The 14,424-nt window shown below is 39.0% G+C and overlaps 1 protein-coding gene across 2 annotated transcripts in view; it reads left to right on the top strand.

The window, feature by feature from the left end:
- Window positions 1-643: 643 nt before the first annotated feature.
- RTCA (RNA 3'-terminal phosphate cyclase) overlaps window positions 644-14,424 on the top strand; it is a 30,076-nt gene continuing 16,295 nt past the window's right edge. The window contains exons 1-8 of one of the 2 annotated variants that reach the window (XM_049880254.1): window positions 644-815; window positions 920-1,020; window positions 2,112-2,255; window positions 5,389-5,512; window positions 7,208-7,266; window positions 8,615-8,756; window positions 8,997-9,121; window positions 10,044-10,102. In XM_049880254.1, the coding sequence (XP_049736211.1) occupies window positions 771-815; window positions 920-1,020; window positions 2,112-2,255; window positions 5,389-5,512; window positions 7,208-7,266; window positions 8,615-8,756; window positions 8,997-9,121; window positions 10,044-10,102 (799 nt within the window). In that variant the 5' untranslated portion in view covers window positions 644-770. Of the gene's footprint in view, window positions 816-919; window positions 1,021-2,096; window positions 2,256-5,388; window positions 5,513-7,207; window positions 7,267-8,614; window positions 8,757-8,996; window positions 9,122-10,043; window positions 10,103-14,424 lie in introns of those variants that run through there. The other variant, XM_049880255.1, reaches the window with a different exon arrangement.

The raw sequence follows: 14,424 nt of genomic DNA, 5'->3' as shown, positions 1-14,424 counted from the left end.
TCCACTGAAAATTTATCTGCTACACAAACAAACCAACTGTCGGTTTTAAGTGTGGTTCTTGGGAACTCGAATACGTCTTAAGTCTGGGACTACCTGTAAGGTTGATTCTGTTTCGTCCCACCCACTCCGAATAAATAGTGTCTCCTGAAAGAAAAAGAATATACACACGAAACCAGTGGCTTCGTTGGCAGCAGGGCACCTTAAGGGGGACAGGCGCTGCAGGGAAGGCAAATCCAACCAGAGAGAAGGTAGCTGGTGTGTTGCCGGAGCCCGGACCTTAACATTCTCACCTCTTAAGAGTCCCCAGCTCTGAGTACTGTTTATCTCAAGAAAGCAGAGATAAACACAGATACTTGCACCATCATGCGGGACAACTGGAGCATCCAGTTAGAAAAAGCAGACTTTCTGCAGCCTATGGGTTTTGCTGTGTTCAGCAAACAAGTCGGCGAGGGCCACGCTTCCTACTGTGCTGCAGGACATCCCCCTGCCGCCACCTAAATTTCTCACCGTTTTCCGAGCCCACCCGGGGCCGGAATTATCCGGGTGCGCGCTCTTTAAGAGGCGGAGCGCTGTGCCGCACCGCGCGCATGTGCACTGGCTGCTGGGCGGGGCAAAGGGAGGTCCGCAGCTTGCTCCGCCTTTCCGCAGGGCTTCGGTGGCCCCGTGCGAGGCCCGAGGCTGCAGGGCTGCTGGGTGGGACCCTGCGTCTCCTCTTCGTCCGGCTCCCGCGGGGGCTTCGTCGTAGCGCATCGGGCCGCGGGGTGCCCCTCATGGCGGGGCAGTGGGTGGAGGTCGACGGCGGGATCATGGAAGGGGTGAGTGCAGAGCTCAAAGTGAAGAGGCTGGCAGCCCAGGCTGGGGAGGAGAGCTTTGGCGTCGGGTGTCCTTACTTCTCCGCCCCTACCCTTACTCTTTGCAGGGCGGCCAGATCCTGAGGGTCTCTACCGCCTTGAGCTGTCTCCTGGGCCTCCCGTTGCGGGTGCAGAAGATCAGAGCCGGCCGCAGCACGCCAGGCCTGCGGTAAATTGGCCGGCCGGGCCCCGGGGCTGGGGAATCGGGGACCCGGGCCGAGTGACTGGGGAATTGGGGACTTAGCCGGGGGCTGAAGGATCAGGGACTCGGCCTCGGACCGAGAGGGGCTCGGCCCTCGAGCCTATTTTTCTAGCCCCGGGACGCTCGACCTGGGCGGTTAGCGGTGGCCTGGGTTGTGCTATTTGGAAAGCATCAAGGGGTGAGTTTAGAAATAAGCCCAAGCTTTCCTTCCTTGGCCCAGGCTGTCTTCTTTGCCTAAAGAATTACCTTGTAATATGTTTCTCCACCTCATCGGGCATTCCACGTACACGGAGAGCACTGATCAGGGAGGAAGATACAGCAGGACAGAAGTATCTGTATGGCAGAGGAAAATCCCTTCTCTAACCAGTGCATCCTATGCAGACGTTCGTTTTGGAATCATAGAACTGGAAAGGACCTTAAGCTGTGTAATTGCTTCCTTCATTCAGACCTCCAGTTAGCTGTGAATAAGATCAGAATTATCTCTTGTGGACAGGGAAACACCTTGACACTTGCCCTTCATTTTACTTCTGTTTGGGAAGCTGGGTGTGCCATTAAATAAACTTCATGTTTATGCACCTATTAGAAGAGGACCTGGATTGAAGCCAGTCTGATTCCTTCTCATTCCGTCTATTCCGTTGTCTTTTTATAGACCAGCTACACCTAGTCTTTTTTTTTTTTAATCACGAGGCATTTATTGATACGTGCAAACATTAATATTCCAATCCTCCAGTTGGAAAATCCAATTCATTAAGTCTGTTTTAGGTACCATAGATTATTCGGTGAAGTGAAATTGTGGCTGGCGACTTTAGTTTTCTTCTTTTACCCACTTCTAATAGCCAAAATAACTGGTCACGAAGGAATCCGTAAAATGATGCCTACTAGCAGGTAGTCTAGGTGCATAAAAACACAAAAGGAAGCTCTGAAACCGAAGAAGGGGCACTTTCTGTGGTAGGCTAGACATTGCTTTTTTCATGCCATTGCAGTTTTATAAATGTCATAAAATGTGGGCATATAGGCAGTTGAATACACACGTTTTGATGCAGTATTATGACCTGAAGGCCTCAACATTTATCTGGACTGGAAATGATTCGAGATTTGTGTGACGGGCAACTGGAGGGGGCAGAAATTGGCTCAACGGAAATAACCTTTGCACCGGAGAAGATCAGAGGTGGAACCCACACAGCAGATACCAAGACAGCAGGGTATGTGTCACGTTCCATTTATGTACGGCCTTTGGAGTTAGACCTGGGTTCAAATCCAGATTCTGCCACTTAACTTCTGCCTTATTTTCCACTCTTAAAATGGAGATAAAATGCTTACCTTTCAGATTTGGAGATAATGTAAAGTTTTGGGGACCTAAGTGTTCATTAATTACTGTAGCTGGAATTTTCTGAAAGGTGTAATATAGTGTATAGTATATTGATTTCTTTTTGTAATATTTAAAGATTAAGTATCTGAAGCTAAGCTTTCATATACAGTAATTATAGCAATTTTTATATAGTAGCAAATTTAGTTCTTGGCTTATAGCTAACTGTGAACCATATTCTCCTATTGTTAGTCTACTTATTTTTGTTGTCTTTTAATAAGTACTAATGCAACCCTAAAGAGCCCTAATGGTGCAGTGGTTAAGCGCTTGATGGCTCCTCAGGAGAAGGATGTGGTAGTCTGCTTCTGTAAAGATTACAGTCTTGGAAACCCTATGGGGCGGTTCTACTCTGTCCTATTGGGTCGCTATGAATCGGAATTGACTCGACAGTAATGGGTTTTTTGGTTTATGCAACTCTATTGAGAAATTTTTAGACATGATCCTGATATTTTTTCCCATTGGGAAATGATACTTAACAATTAAATTGGACCTCCTGTATCATTTTCAAGTATTCCCTCCTTTTATTGACAAAATTTTTGTATTGCTTTACTGTGGCATTTGGCTGCTTACTACTTTAAATAGCATCCTTTTCCAAAATCCTACCCATTTACTAGGAAGTTTGATAAAATAAGAAATGGTACTGTAAACTTGATGCCAGTTTGTTTCAGAAATGACTGTTTTAATGAGTTAGGGTTTTTTAGTTTAAGAAAATGTTGGTTGATAATTGAGACTTGCATTATGATTTAAATAGGCCTCTAAGAAATGGAACGTGCTGCTAGGCCAAGGAAGAACTTTCCTACAAGAATTAAAGAATTTTGATGTATCTTTATAGTCAGGATATTATTTAGAGCATTCTCCTGTACAAAATGGAAAAGAGTTATAGATAACAAACTGTCTAGAAATTAATTAAAGGAGAATCTTAGAATATTGGAGCTGCAAAAGGGAAAATAAAACCCACTGCCACTGAGTGGATTCCAAGTCAGAGCGACCCTATCTGACAGAGTAAAACTGCCCCCATAGTGTTTCCAAGGAGTGTCTACTGGATTCAAATCGTCGACCTTTCGGTTGGCAGTTGAATGCTTTAACCATTGCGCCACCAGGGCACCAGGCAAAAGGGAAAATAGAAGCCATAAATATTCCAACCCTGCTCCCATCTTGTGACAAGGAAATCAGATACCTGTGAAGTTAAGTAATTTACCCAAGCATAGAGTCAGAATTAGAATCCAGGCCTCCTGGCTCATAATCCACTAGAGTGTATGGGAAATGAGTTTTAAATTGATAATTCAACTCTATTCAGGAAATTAAGTAGAATCCTAGCAAGAAAACACACCTTATTTATTAACATTCTAATGTTATTTCTACTTATTACTGTACCATGTGTTTTCTAAAAAGAATCTTGTTTATCTTTGCAATTCCTTTCTATCCTAAAATTAAGATTTTTTTTTTTTACTATTCTTAGAATGTAGCTTTATTGGAAGGAAAATCTTTTAAATCAGTGCTTTACAATCATTGGAAGGAACTTTTTAAATATTAGGCTTCTAGGAGGGAATAAACAATGAGTATTTTATATATATGTGTATGTATACATATATAAATACACCTATTGGAAACCCTGGTGGTATAGTGGTTAAGTGCTACGGCTACTAACCAAAGGGTCGGCAGTTCGAATCCACCAGGCGCTCCTTGGAAACTTTATGAGGCAGTTCTACTCTGTCCAATAGCGTTGCTATGAGTCGGAATTGACTCGATGGCACTGGGTTGGGTTGGGTTATACACCCATTGCCATTGAGACGATTCCGGCTCATAGTGACCCTATAGGACAGAGTACAACTGCCCCATAAAGTTTCCAAAGAGCGCCTGGTGGATTCGAACTGCGGACCTTTTGGTTAGCAGCTGTAGCCCTTAACCACTATGCCACCAGGGTTTCTAAACAATGAGTATAGTAGTTAAAACCTATGGTTTTTAGTAAATTGAACATTTCCAAGTCTCTTTCATTTGCACCTGCACCGAACTCCATGAGAACAGAGATTATAGCTCGCAGATTTTTCTCTTACCATGCCTAACACATGGCGCAGTGAATAAGTACCTTTTGAATTAATGAAGTTCTTTATTAGTGATAGAGACTTTCCTATTCAGTATGTGTGCATCATTGTCATAGAAAAGTTATGTAAAATTCCATCTTTTGGTATGTAGAGGCTTATGTCAACTAATTTCAGGTTTATTTCAAACTACAATCTATTTATGATTGCTTTCCCTTGACCTTGGAGAAGGGGAGATAATAGCATATTTAGAAAATCTGGCCAAATATTCTCATTTTTAAAGATACTTCATGTTCTTCACTCTTTCTTATGATGTTTCACATAATTTGATTATAAGGCCCAAACAGGCTGTAAAGCAAGCCTTTTTTAATGCGCAATGTTCAGGTATCAATTCTTGTAAAATCTTATTTAAAATGTTGTCTTCTATTTTATCATCATGCACTCCATGATGATAGCGACTATATCTTATTTAACTTGATATCTGGAATAGGGCCACATACATGATAGAGACTCAGATACAATCAGTGGAATATTTCTCAACCTTGACTGTTTGAATACACTTCATAAACTCTACTTTGAAGAACGCTTTTATAAAAACACTGTGAAGAGAGGTGATTTAAATTAATTTTTTACGTCTTTGTAATATGAAGAAAAATGTCGGAACCTACCCAACATCATCCAACTAAGAAGTGTTTAGGCTGGGATTCAAACTCAGGTTTGCTTGTCATTTAAAGCGGCTGTGCACTACTGCGTTTCTTTAAGATTCAGGATTTTATTACTCAGATACTGAAGTGTCTTTAAACTTAAAGGCATGAATCTGCTTTCTCAGTTTTCTATGCTTCAGCTGATGGTGATGTGTGGCTTCCTTTATTAACCTGAGACCAGATTTTAAAAAGAAAATGTGCTAAACCTGTTCTGCCTTCTCCTTAGGAGCGTCTGCCTCTTGATGCAGGTCTCAATGCCCTGTGTCCTCTTTGCTGCTTCTCCATCAGAACTTCGTTTGAAAGGTGGAACTAATGCTGAGATGGCACCACAGATCGATTACACGGTGATGGTAAGGACTTTCTGTCGTTGTTGCCCAACTGAGATTGTCTCCTAGATGCTTCTGCATCACCGTTCTCTATTTAAATACATTCTGACAATTTTTTGTGTGCATTCCTGTTTATTTCTCTGTGGTGTCCAATCCTGTTGCACTAGAGCGTGGGGATTATGTTTACTTTAGATTTTGTGTTTTATCTTAAAACACTGTTAAAAATCTTAATCGTATTCATGGTATAAATTGCAGGGAGAAAAGCCCCTCCAAACAAGAATTAGACACTATGTTTCGCCTATAGATTAAATAAATAAATAAATAAAACAAAAGTCCATACTGGTATGCTCATATACAATTTGTGGAAAAGTAGCATAATCCTTTTTTTCTCCGGGTTTATTGAGGTGTAATTATTGATGGTAAGATTCAACCTTTTTAGTGTACAGTTTTGAGTTTTAGCAAACATGTACAGTCCTGAAACCACCACCACAGTCATCATAGAACAGTTCCATTGCTCCAAAAAGTTCCGCCATGCTCCTTTGTAGTCAGTTCAGCCCCCAGCCCCTGGCAGCCACTGGCCTGTTTTGTGTCATACTTTTACCTTTTTTTCAGAATGTCATATAAATGGAGTAATACTATGTGTAGCCTTTTGAGTCTGGTTTGTTTCAGTTACCATAATGCATTTGCGATTTATCCACATTGCATGCGTCAAAAGTTCATTCCTTTTTATTGCTAAATAGTGTTCTGTTGCAAGTATGTACCAGTATGTTTATCCAGTCATCTAGTGAAGAATATTTGAATGTTCTCAGTTTGGGGCAATAAAGTGAATAAAGTCACTATAACAGTTATGTACAGGTTTTTGTGTGAACATAAGTTTTCATTTCTCTTGGGTAAATACCTAGGAGTGGTATTACTAGGTATTTATAGTGAGTGTATGTCCAACTTCATGGGAAACTACCAAACTGTCTTCCAAAGTGACTTTATCATTTTATATTTCCATCAGCAATGTATCAGAGTTCCAGCTGGTCTGCATCTTCCCCGACACTTGATGTTCTTAGATTTTAATATTTTGCCATTCTAGTAGATGATATAATCTCATGAAAGTTAGTTTAACAGAATGTATATGAGACTTAACTCTTCCAAAATCCAGCAAAAGTTAAATGTCAAAAATATTTGAACAGAACATTGTATAATTATGGAAACTTGGGCCGTGGTTAAGTAAATTATGATAGAACGCCACATAGTAACTCAGGTATTGTTTAGGAAGAACTTTAGGATGTTGGGAAAATGCTTCTGTTTATAATGTTAAGTGGAAAAAGTAAGGATAAAACATGTATATGCAATGAGATTTCAGCTGTTTAAAAAAAAAACAAGAAGTCAAGAATGCTTTTTGCAAACATCCCCTAAGTTCTTAGAGTGTTATGTTGAAAAGGGTTGGATGGCCTCTGAAGTAAAATAACCACAGAGACCAAGAATCATGAGTTCTGTATTTTTGTTATTAGATGGACTTGTGTAGCTTCGATGAATTAGATGTTATGCTTTTAATTTTAGTTATGTATCAGTTATTTCGTTTTGAAAGATGGAACCAGTCTAGATGTTTTTTATATTACTGCGTATCTATAGTGCCTAATGCCTAGCTCAGTGCAGAGCACTTTCGCTTAATAAATGTATTTATTGTTGAACATTGGTGGTTAAAAGAACTGTAAACTGATTTTTCAGGTGTTCAAGCCAATTGTTGAAAAATTCGGTTTCACATTTAATTGTGACATTAAAATGCGGTAAGTTGCTTATTTCTTAGCCCTTTTGATCCATTACTTGTATTGAAAGTAGTCAAAAATTAGACCTTAGAAAACTGTCATTCTGGAATTCACTTCATGTATTTCTGGTAGGAAATACTTGTACTTTGTGGTTTAAAAACAATAAGCAGCAGGGGCATGGGGACTTGAAAGCAACTAGACATGTTATTTGTTTCTTAGGAGAAATATTTTTCGAAGGGCTTTCCACACTGAGGCTCCTCTGTATCTGGTGTAATGGGTGTCGCAGCACAGGTGAATGCTCACTGTATGCAGATAACTGTGGGATCATAAAAAAGAAGTCTGCCTTTCTTCTGCTCTTCCACAATGCTGTCAGAATTATTTCGCCAAGAAACACATCAGACATTCAGATTATTTCTCTTTAAGCCTTCCCTTACAAGACAAGGCCATCTATTTCTTGGCATGATATTTCAGTGCTTTGCAGTCTTGCCCCAGTTTACCTTTCTGGCTTCATTCTCTCTCTCCTTCTTTCAGCATGCCACAGATGGTAACAACATGATTGCTTCCTGTTCCTTAAACATAATTTGTGCCTCAGACTTTCAGGTCTTTGTTCGTGTTATTCCTTCCTGTTCCCCTAAAAATTGTAAATCCTTCCATATTAAAAAAAAAAAATGAAACTCTAATTTCTTATGTGGAACTGTCCATGAATATGCTTCAATCAGAATTCATATTTGCACGTTGGTTATAATCCTTCTTACAGCCTGACTACTATTCTAGGAGATTGTATATGGGGCCATCTCCTTAATAGATGGTGAGCTAATTGGGGATAGAAGCACTGTCAAACTCATCTTTGTGTTCCCAACATGTTCTGTAGAATAAATGCCATTAAATATTTCAGTTAAAGTTGTATTTGTGTGCTGTTACTTAAGTATTCATCAAGTGTTTATTGAGCACCTGCTCTGTGCCAGCCATTGTTTTAGGCCCTGAGAATGTAGCCGGGAACAAAATATACAATGTTCCTGCCATCATGGAATGTGTATTATAAAACAGCACTATCAAATAGCATGTTCTGAGATGAAAATGTGTTCCATATCTGTGCTTTCCAGTACTGGTAGTCACTAGCCACAGGTGGCTGTTGAGCTCTTGAAATGTGGCTTGTGCAATCTAAAACTGTGAACTTTAAATTTTATTTAATTTTAATTAAATTTAAATAGTCATGTAGCATGAGGCTACTGTACTGGATAGCACAATTCTAAAATATTTTATGTTTGGATATCATTTGTATTTTATTATTATTATTATTATTGTAAATATTGAGCTTTCCTTTTGTCATGCAGTTAGTTTACGTGAGTATATTCCGTATTTTTCACAGGGGCTACTACCCAAAAGGGGGTGGTGAAGTGATTATTCGAATGTCACCGGTTAAACAGCTGAACCCAATAAATTTAACTGACCGTGGCTCTGTGACTAAGATATATGGAAGATCTTTTGTTGCTGGTGTTTTGCCATTTAAAGTAAGTTGTCTGTGTGTTCTTAGACGTATGTATGTCTTGATAAACATGACATCATCTATATTTTGAAACTGTTGAAAGAACTTATTTTTTAATCTTTTCATAAAAAGTTTTCTTGCAAGTCAGTGTTCTCTCTGCTCTTGAAATTCAAGTTTTTAAATAATGTATGTAAATGTTGTTATTTTATGCATCTTTGAAAATAGTTGTTTATTTATTTTACCCTTTTCCATCTTGCCAAAATAGGTAGCAAAAGATATGGCAGCGGCAGCAGTGAGGTGCATCAGAAAGGAGGTCAGGGATCTGTATGTTAACATCCAGCCTGTTCAGGAATCTAAGGACCAAGCCTTTGGCAATGGAAATGGAATAATGTGAGATAATATACTAACTTTTTCCTAAACACTAGTTGAGAGCTCTGAAATAATTCTACTTACATTAAAAGATTGGTAGTTTTTAAAAAAATATTTGTAGTTTTAAGAAGACATATTTTTAAAGGGCATTCCTGCCTGAAACAACAACATGATGAATTAAGATGATTATCTTATTCGCAGTTTTTTTTTGTGAGGATACTTCGTTAATGCACTGTAAGAATCTTTTCATTTGTATACTGACCTTAAATACTTAAGCAAATCAAAAGTTAGACTTTGAAGCCGATCCTTAAGGAACTATCTCCAGTAGCTTTTATGTACCTTAGAGTGAAATCAGTTCGCAAGTATCTATTTAGAAAAGAGAGTATAGCTGTTATATTTGTTCAATTAGGAATTATTGATCTAAGTGTTATAAAAACTCTTAGGTTGATGTTTTTGAAGTAGAAAAGTATCCTTTGTAGGTATTTAAATCGTAAAGCTTCTTATTGAGTAGGCTCTATTAAAGGATTTAAAGCAAATACTTGCTGTACGTATGATACTATCTAAAAACTATAGGACCAAACCAAAAGTCTCTGCACATAAGCCCTGCCATTTAAGGTCTTTTCAGTGCCATATGCCTATGAAATGACGTCACGTAGTACTGATGACATGATAACTCTTGGGGACCATTCTTACCTGTAAGCAGGTTAGAATCTAGTGTGACTTCACCCTGTCAGAAGTGCCGAAGGGCAACGATGCCCAGATTAAGGCTGATGGAGAATGTTAATTATACCGTTCCCTGTACTGAGAATTTTAATTTTGCTACATACTAGCCAGATCTAATCCTGCCTATTTCATAGTCACTATTCTCCTGTTTCATATTTGCCTGTAATTTTTAGAATATATTGATGGCACAGGAGTAATACTTTTTTGTTTCTCCGTATAGCATTATTGCCGAGACATCAACCGGCTGTTTGTTTGCTGGATCATCGCTTGGTAAACGAGGTATAGATAAATGAAGGGGATCTGCAGTTGTAAATGCCGCTATAAAATTTTTTAAGATTATCTGTCAAGATGAGAATTTTCTAGAATGATGGCAAGTTAAAAGGATACAGTAAAGTGATTTCAGTTTTAGAAGCAGTGAAACTGTCAATCATTTCTCCAGCTTTATACTTTGAAAAACTTCAGATCTGTAGAAAAGTTGAAAGAATATTACAGTCAACATCTACACACTCTTCTCCTAGATTCACTAGTAACGAACATTCAGTTACATGTGTTTCTCAACCATTTCATTGTAAGTTGCACTTAACATGCATCATCTCTGAATACTTGAGCATGTATCTCCAAAGGACAGTACCTACATAATCACAAAACTGTCTTTATACCCATTCCGGTAAGAAATAGTGAGGGCCTACACTGAGGAATGCAGTGACTGGGACTAGAAAGATGGGTGCTGATATAAGGGTAGTTAGGAGGGTGAATAGACAATTTATGGGAAGTGAGGCAGGCAATGTCAAGAATGAAATTCTAGATTTCTAGCTTGGCTGTTTACAACTTGTGAATATAGAAGGTAGCGTTAGTTTGCCAGGTTAGATGGTAATTTGGGGCATATTGCGTTGACATTGTAAAGGGGCTGTTACTCTGTCATCAGTAATGCATGGAATTAACTGTGTTGACCAGCTGTGAAAATATTTCTTTTCTGATGTTCTGTCAAGACTTTTTTCCTCATTTTGTCATATGAGACAAGTTTTACTTTGAAGTTGTTTTTGGACACACTCGTATTTATTTTTAGATGTAATAGTGGTAGGAGAGAACAGAGGGTAGAGCAACATACTCATTTAGATCGACTAACTCCTGCTGGCACCTTCCCTTGTTCTTAAGAAAGGCAAATCTGTCAAATGAGATGGCATTAGTGAATGCAGAGGCAATTGGGATCTTCTCTCGTAATCTATGCAGTCTGTATATTAAGAGTCTCAGAGTTTCATGGCCCCAATTATACAGATCTACTTTCATTTATTATTTGAATTAACTAGAAAATCCCCAGACCCTGAATGCTAACACCTAAGCTTTATTACCAGAGGCAACACTCACTGTTGGTGCTACCCTTATGTGGTAGAAACAATAAGATGTAAGTAACCCAAAACCCATTGCTGTCAAGTCGATTCTGACTCATAGCGACCTTATAGGACAGGGTAGAACTGCCTCCTGGAGTTTCCAAGGAGTGCCTGGTGGATTCGAACTGCCGACCTTTTGGTTAGCAGCTGTAGCACCCAACTGCTATACCACCAGGGCTTCCAAGATGTACCGAGTCATGTTTTTGTCATTGTCTCAGTTATTAAAACTATTTTGATCTTTGTTCCCTTATCTATTGAGCAAGAGGATTAGCCTGGAAAACCACTGAAATCCTTCCAGCTGTAACATTCTTTGATCCTATGAGAATGATGAGGTTCTTGTTTTATCTAAGAGAATCTTGCCTTTTAGATGGCGGCAGATAGCATAGTAGAGAGGACTAAACTGAGGGCGGGAAGACTTGAATTTGAGTCCTCAGCAGAGCTTGGCAGAGCTGTTATCCTGCACAGTGACTGTGGGTTTTCCTTATCCGAAAAATGAGATTAGACCATGATCTACTTGTAAGAATCCCTTCCAACTTTATGTGGCTGCAATATAACAGAATGTATTTTGTCTTTATATTGTTGAATATTTGGGTATTCTTTGATTATACTTGTCTGTCAGTCAGATATGTTCTTTACAATGGGAGCAAAACAATCTGTTAAGATAAATTATGCCTCTGATTAATCAACTCCCATTTCCTATGTATAGAAAAGTACCAGGCTTATAGTAAGCGCTGTCCTTCCTTCCTTCAGCATATGTAGCAATTCATGGCATGTTTCTGATGGCCTAAAATAAGGCCTTTGGCTTTCTATTCAGTCTGATAACCATTTTATAGTTTTGTCCTTTTAGTAAGCTGGAAGGCACCCAAAACACTGAATATTCCCATTAATTTGCTACATTATAAACTGTCAAAATTGAGACCCTTTTTTAGAAACACCCAAAATATCAGAAGATTATTGTCATTTAGTTCAAAAAGTATTAAAATTTCAGAAGAAATTAGGATTTAGATCTTTTGTTAACAGCATATTACTAAGAAGCAAAATTCTCATGTTTACTTCATTCTGTTCAGCTGCCACAGATTGCTAGTCTTGGCTGGTAATAATGTAGTTCTAATCATACAAGTATCCATTGTCTAGGTGGCTGGGTGGGAGGGAATGTGCATGGCTCTGGGAAGTACTTTGCCACTTGGTAGAAAAATCTTAGTGTGTCTGCTGCGCTCTAGTAATACGAAGCCAGGAATTCCTTTCCTTCTCTACATCCTCCATCCAAATTTTAGCCATCCTTCAAGGCCTTGCTTAATCTAATCCTTCATGTGCCATGAAACCTTCTCAAATTATTCTAGAACCTAGAATCTGTTCCTTTTTGAACTCTTTCTATAGTTTATACTACAGAGCTTAGCACTTAATTATCATCTAATTCTCTAATATATGGGACTCTTTTTTATATATATATAATTTTTTTTGTGCTTTAAGTGAAAGTTTACAAATCAGGTCAGTCTCTCACATAAAAACTTACATACACCTTGCTACACACTCCCAATTACTGTCCCCCTAATGAGACAGCCAACTCCCTCCCTCCACTCTCTTTTTCGTGTCCATTTCGCCAGCTTCTAACCCCCTCTACCCTCTCATCTACCCTCCAGGCAGGAGATGCCAACATAGTCTCAAGTGTATAGGACTGTTTTTTAATGCCTCCTTAGCAAATGAACCAGTTCCTATCTCTTAGCATGGTACACACATAGTGGTTTGCTCAGTAGTCACTTATTAACAGTTTATTATGTACCACCTTTGGTAATAGAGGCATTTTAAATATTATCTCTAACTTCTCTAACCAGTTTGCAGCATAGGTGTTATCTCCATCTTCTGGATGAGGAAACTGAAGAAGCTAAGGAGTTTTACCCGAGGAGCCAAGTTTTTTTTTTTTTTTTTAATGTATATATATTTATTTATTGTGCTTTAGGTAAAAGTTTACAAATCAAGTCAGTCTCTCATACAGAAAGTTATACACACCTTGCTATGTACTCCTACCTGCTCTCTTCCTAATGAGACAGCTCACTCCTCCTCTCCACCCTGTATTCCACGTGTCCGTTCATCCAGCTCCCGTCCCCCTCTTCCTTCTCATCTCGCCGCCACCAGACAGAAGTTGCCCACATAATCTCATGTATCTACTTGAGCCAAGAAGCTCACTCCTCACCAGTATCATTGTGTCTATCTTATAGTCCAGTCCAATCCCTATGTGGAGAGTTGGCTTCGGGAATGGTTCCAATCTTGGGCTAACAAAGGGTCCGGGGACCATGACTGTCAGGGTCCCTTCAGTCTCAGTCAGACCATTAAGCCAGGCCTTTTTACAAAAATTTGAGATTTGCATCCCACTGTTCTCCTGCTCCATCAGGGACTCTCTGTTGTGTTCCCTGTCAGGGCAGTGATCGGTGGTAGCCCAGCACCATCTAGTTCTTCCGGCCAAGGAGCCAAGTTTTATACCACATGTTCACGCCTTTTCTTTCAGTCATTTAAATGCTTGAATGGTTGATGTTGTAAAGGTAGTGAATTTATTGTATTACTATAATGACTGCTGGTAAAGTAGAGAGGGTCAGTGAAAAAGAGGAAGACCCTCAGTGAGATGGGTTGACGCAGTGGCTAAAACATAGCAACAATTATGAGGATGGCACAGGCCTGGGCAGTGTTTGGTTCTGTTGTACATGGGGTAACATGAGTTGGAACCAACTTGACAGTGCCTAACAACACCAACAATGACTGCCGTAAGGAAAAAATAGAATTAAAAGTCTGAAAATTCTACTTTTCTGAGAAATGTTATCAAAGCGATACATATAATAAAGAGAATTTCCAAATACCAAAGAGAAATAAAATGAACCACATTCTCGTTCTCAAGGACTTCTTTTAGCCTAAAGTAAAGAGCTTAAAAGAATCATTTGACGTTCCCCTACTCTGACAGACTTATTTTGTACTCAGCGTTTTACCAAAGATTTGAAGTACGTGTGGATAAGTAGGAGGTACGGGATGGAGGTACATATTCTGACTTATGTTCAAAATAAGGTGATACTTGTTCAAATCTTACAAGAGGAAAACTTTAAAATATTTGATCTGAGAATTTTTATCTGCTCTTTCTTAGGTTAAACTTAATTCCCTGTTTTTTTTTTTTTTTTAATTATTTAATTCTGATGGTATTGCCTGGAGACTAATTATAACTTGTATAAA

This window comes from Elephas maximus, chromosome 3, assembly GCF_024166365.1.
Source record: "Elephas maximus indicus isolate mEleMax1 chromosome 3, mEleMax1 primary haplotype, whole genome shotgun sequence".
In the NCBI taxonomy this organism is placed as follows: Eukaryota; Metazoa; Chordata; class Mammalia; order Proboscidea; family Elephantidae; genus Elephas; species Elephas maximus.
This window is presented reverse-complemented; position numbering and strand designations above follow the sequence as displayed.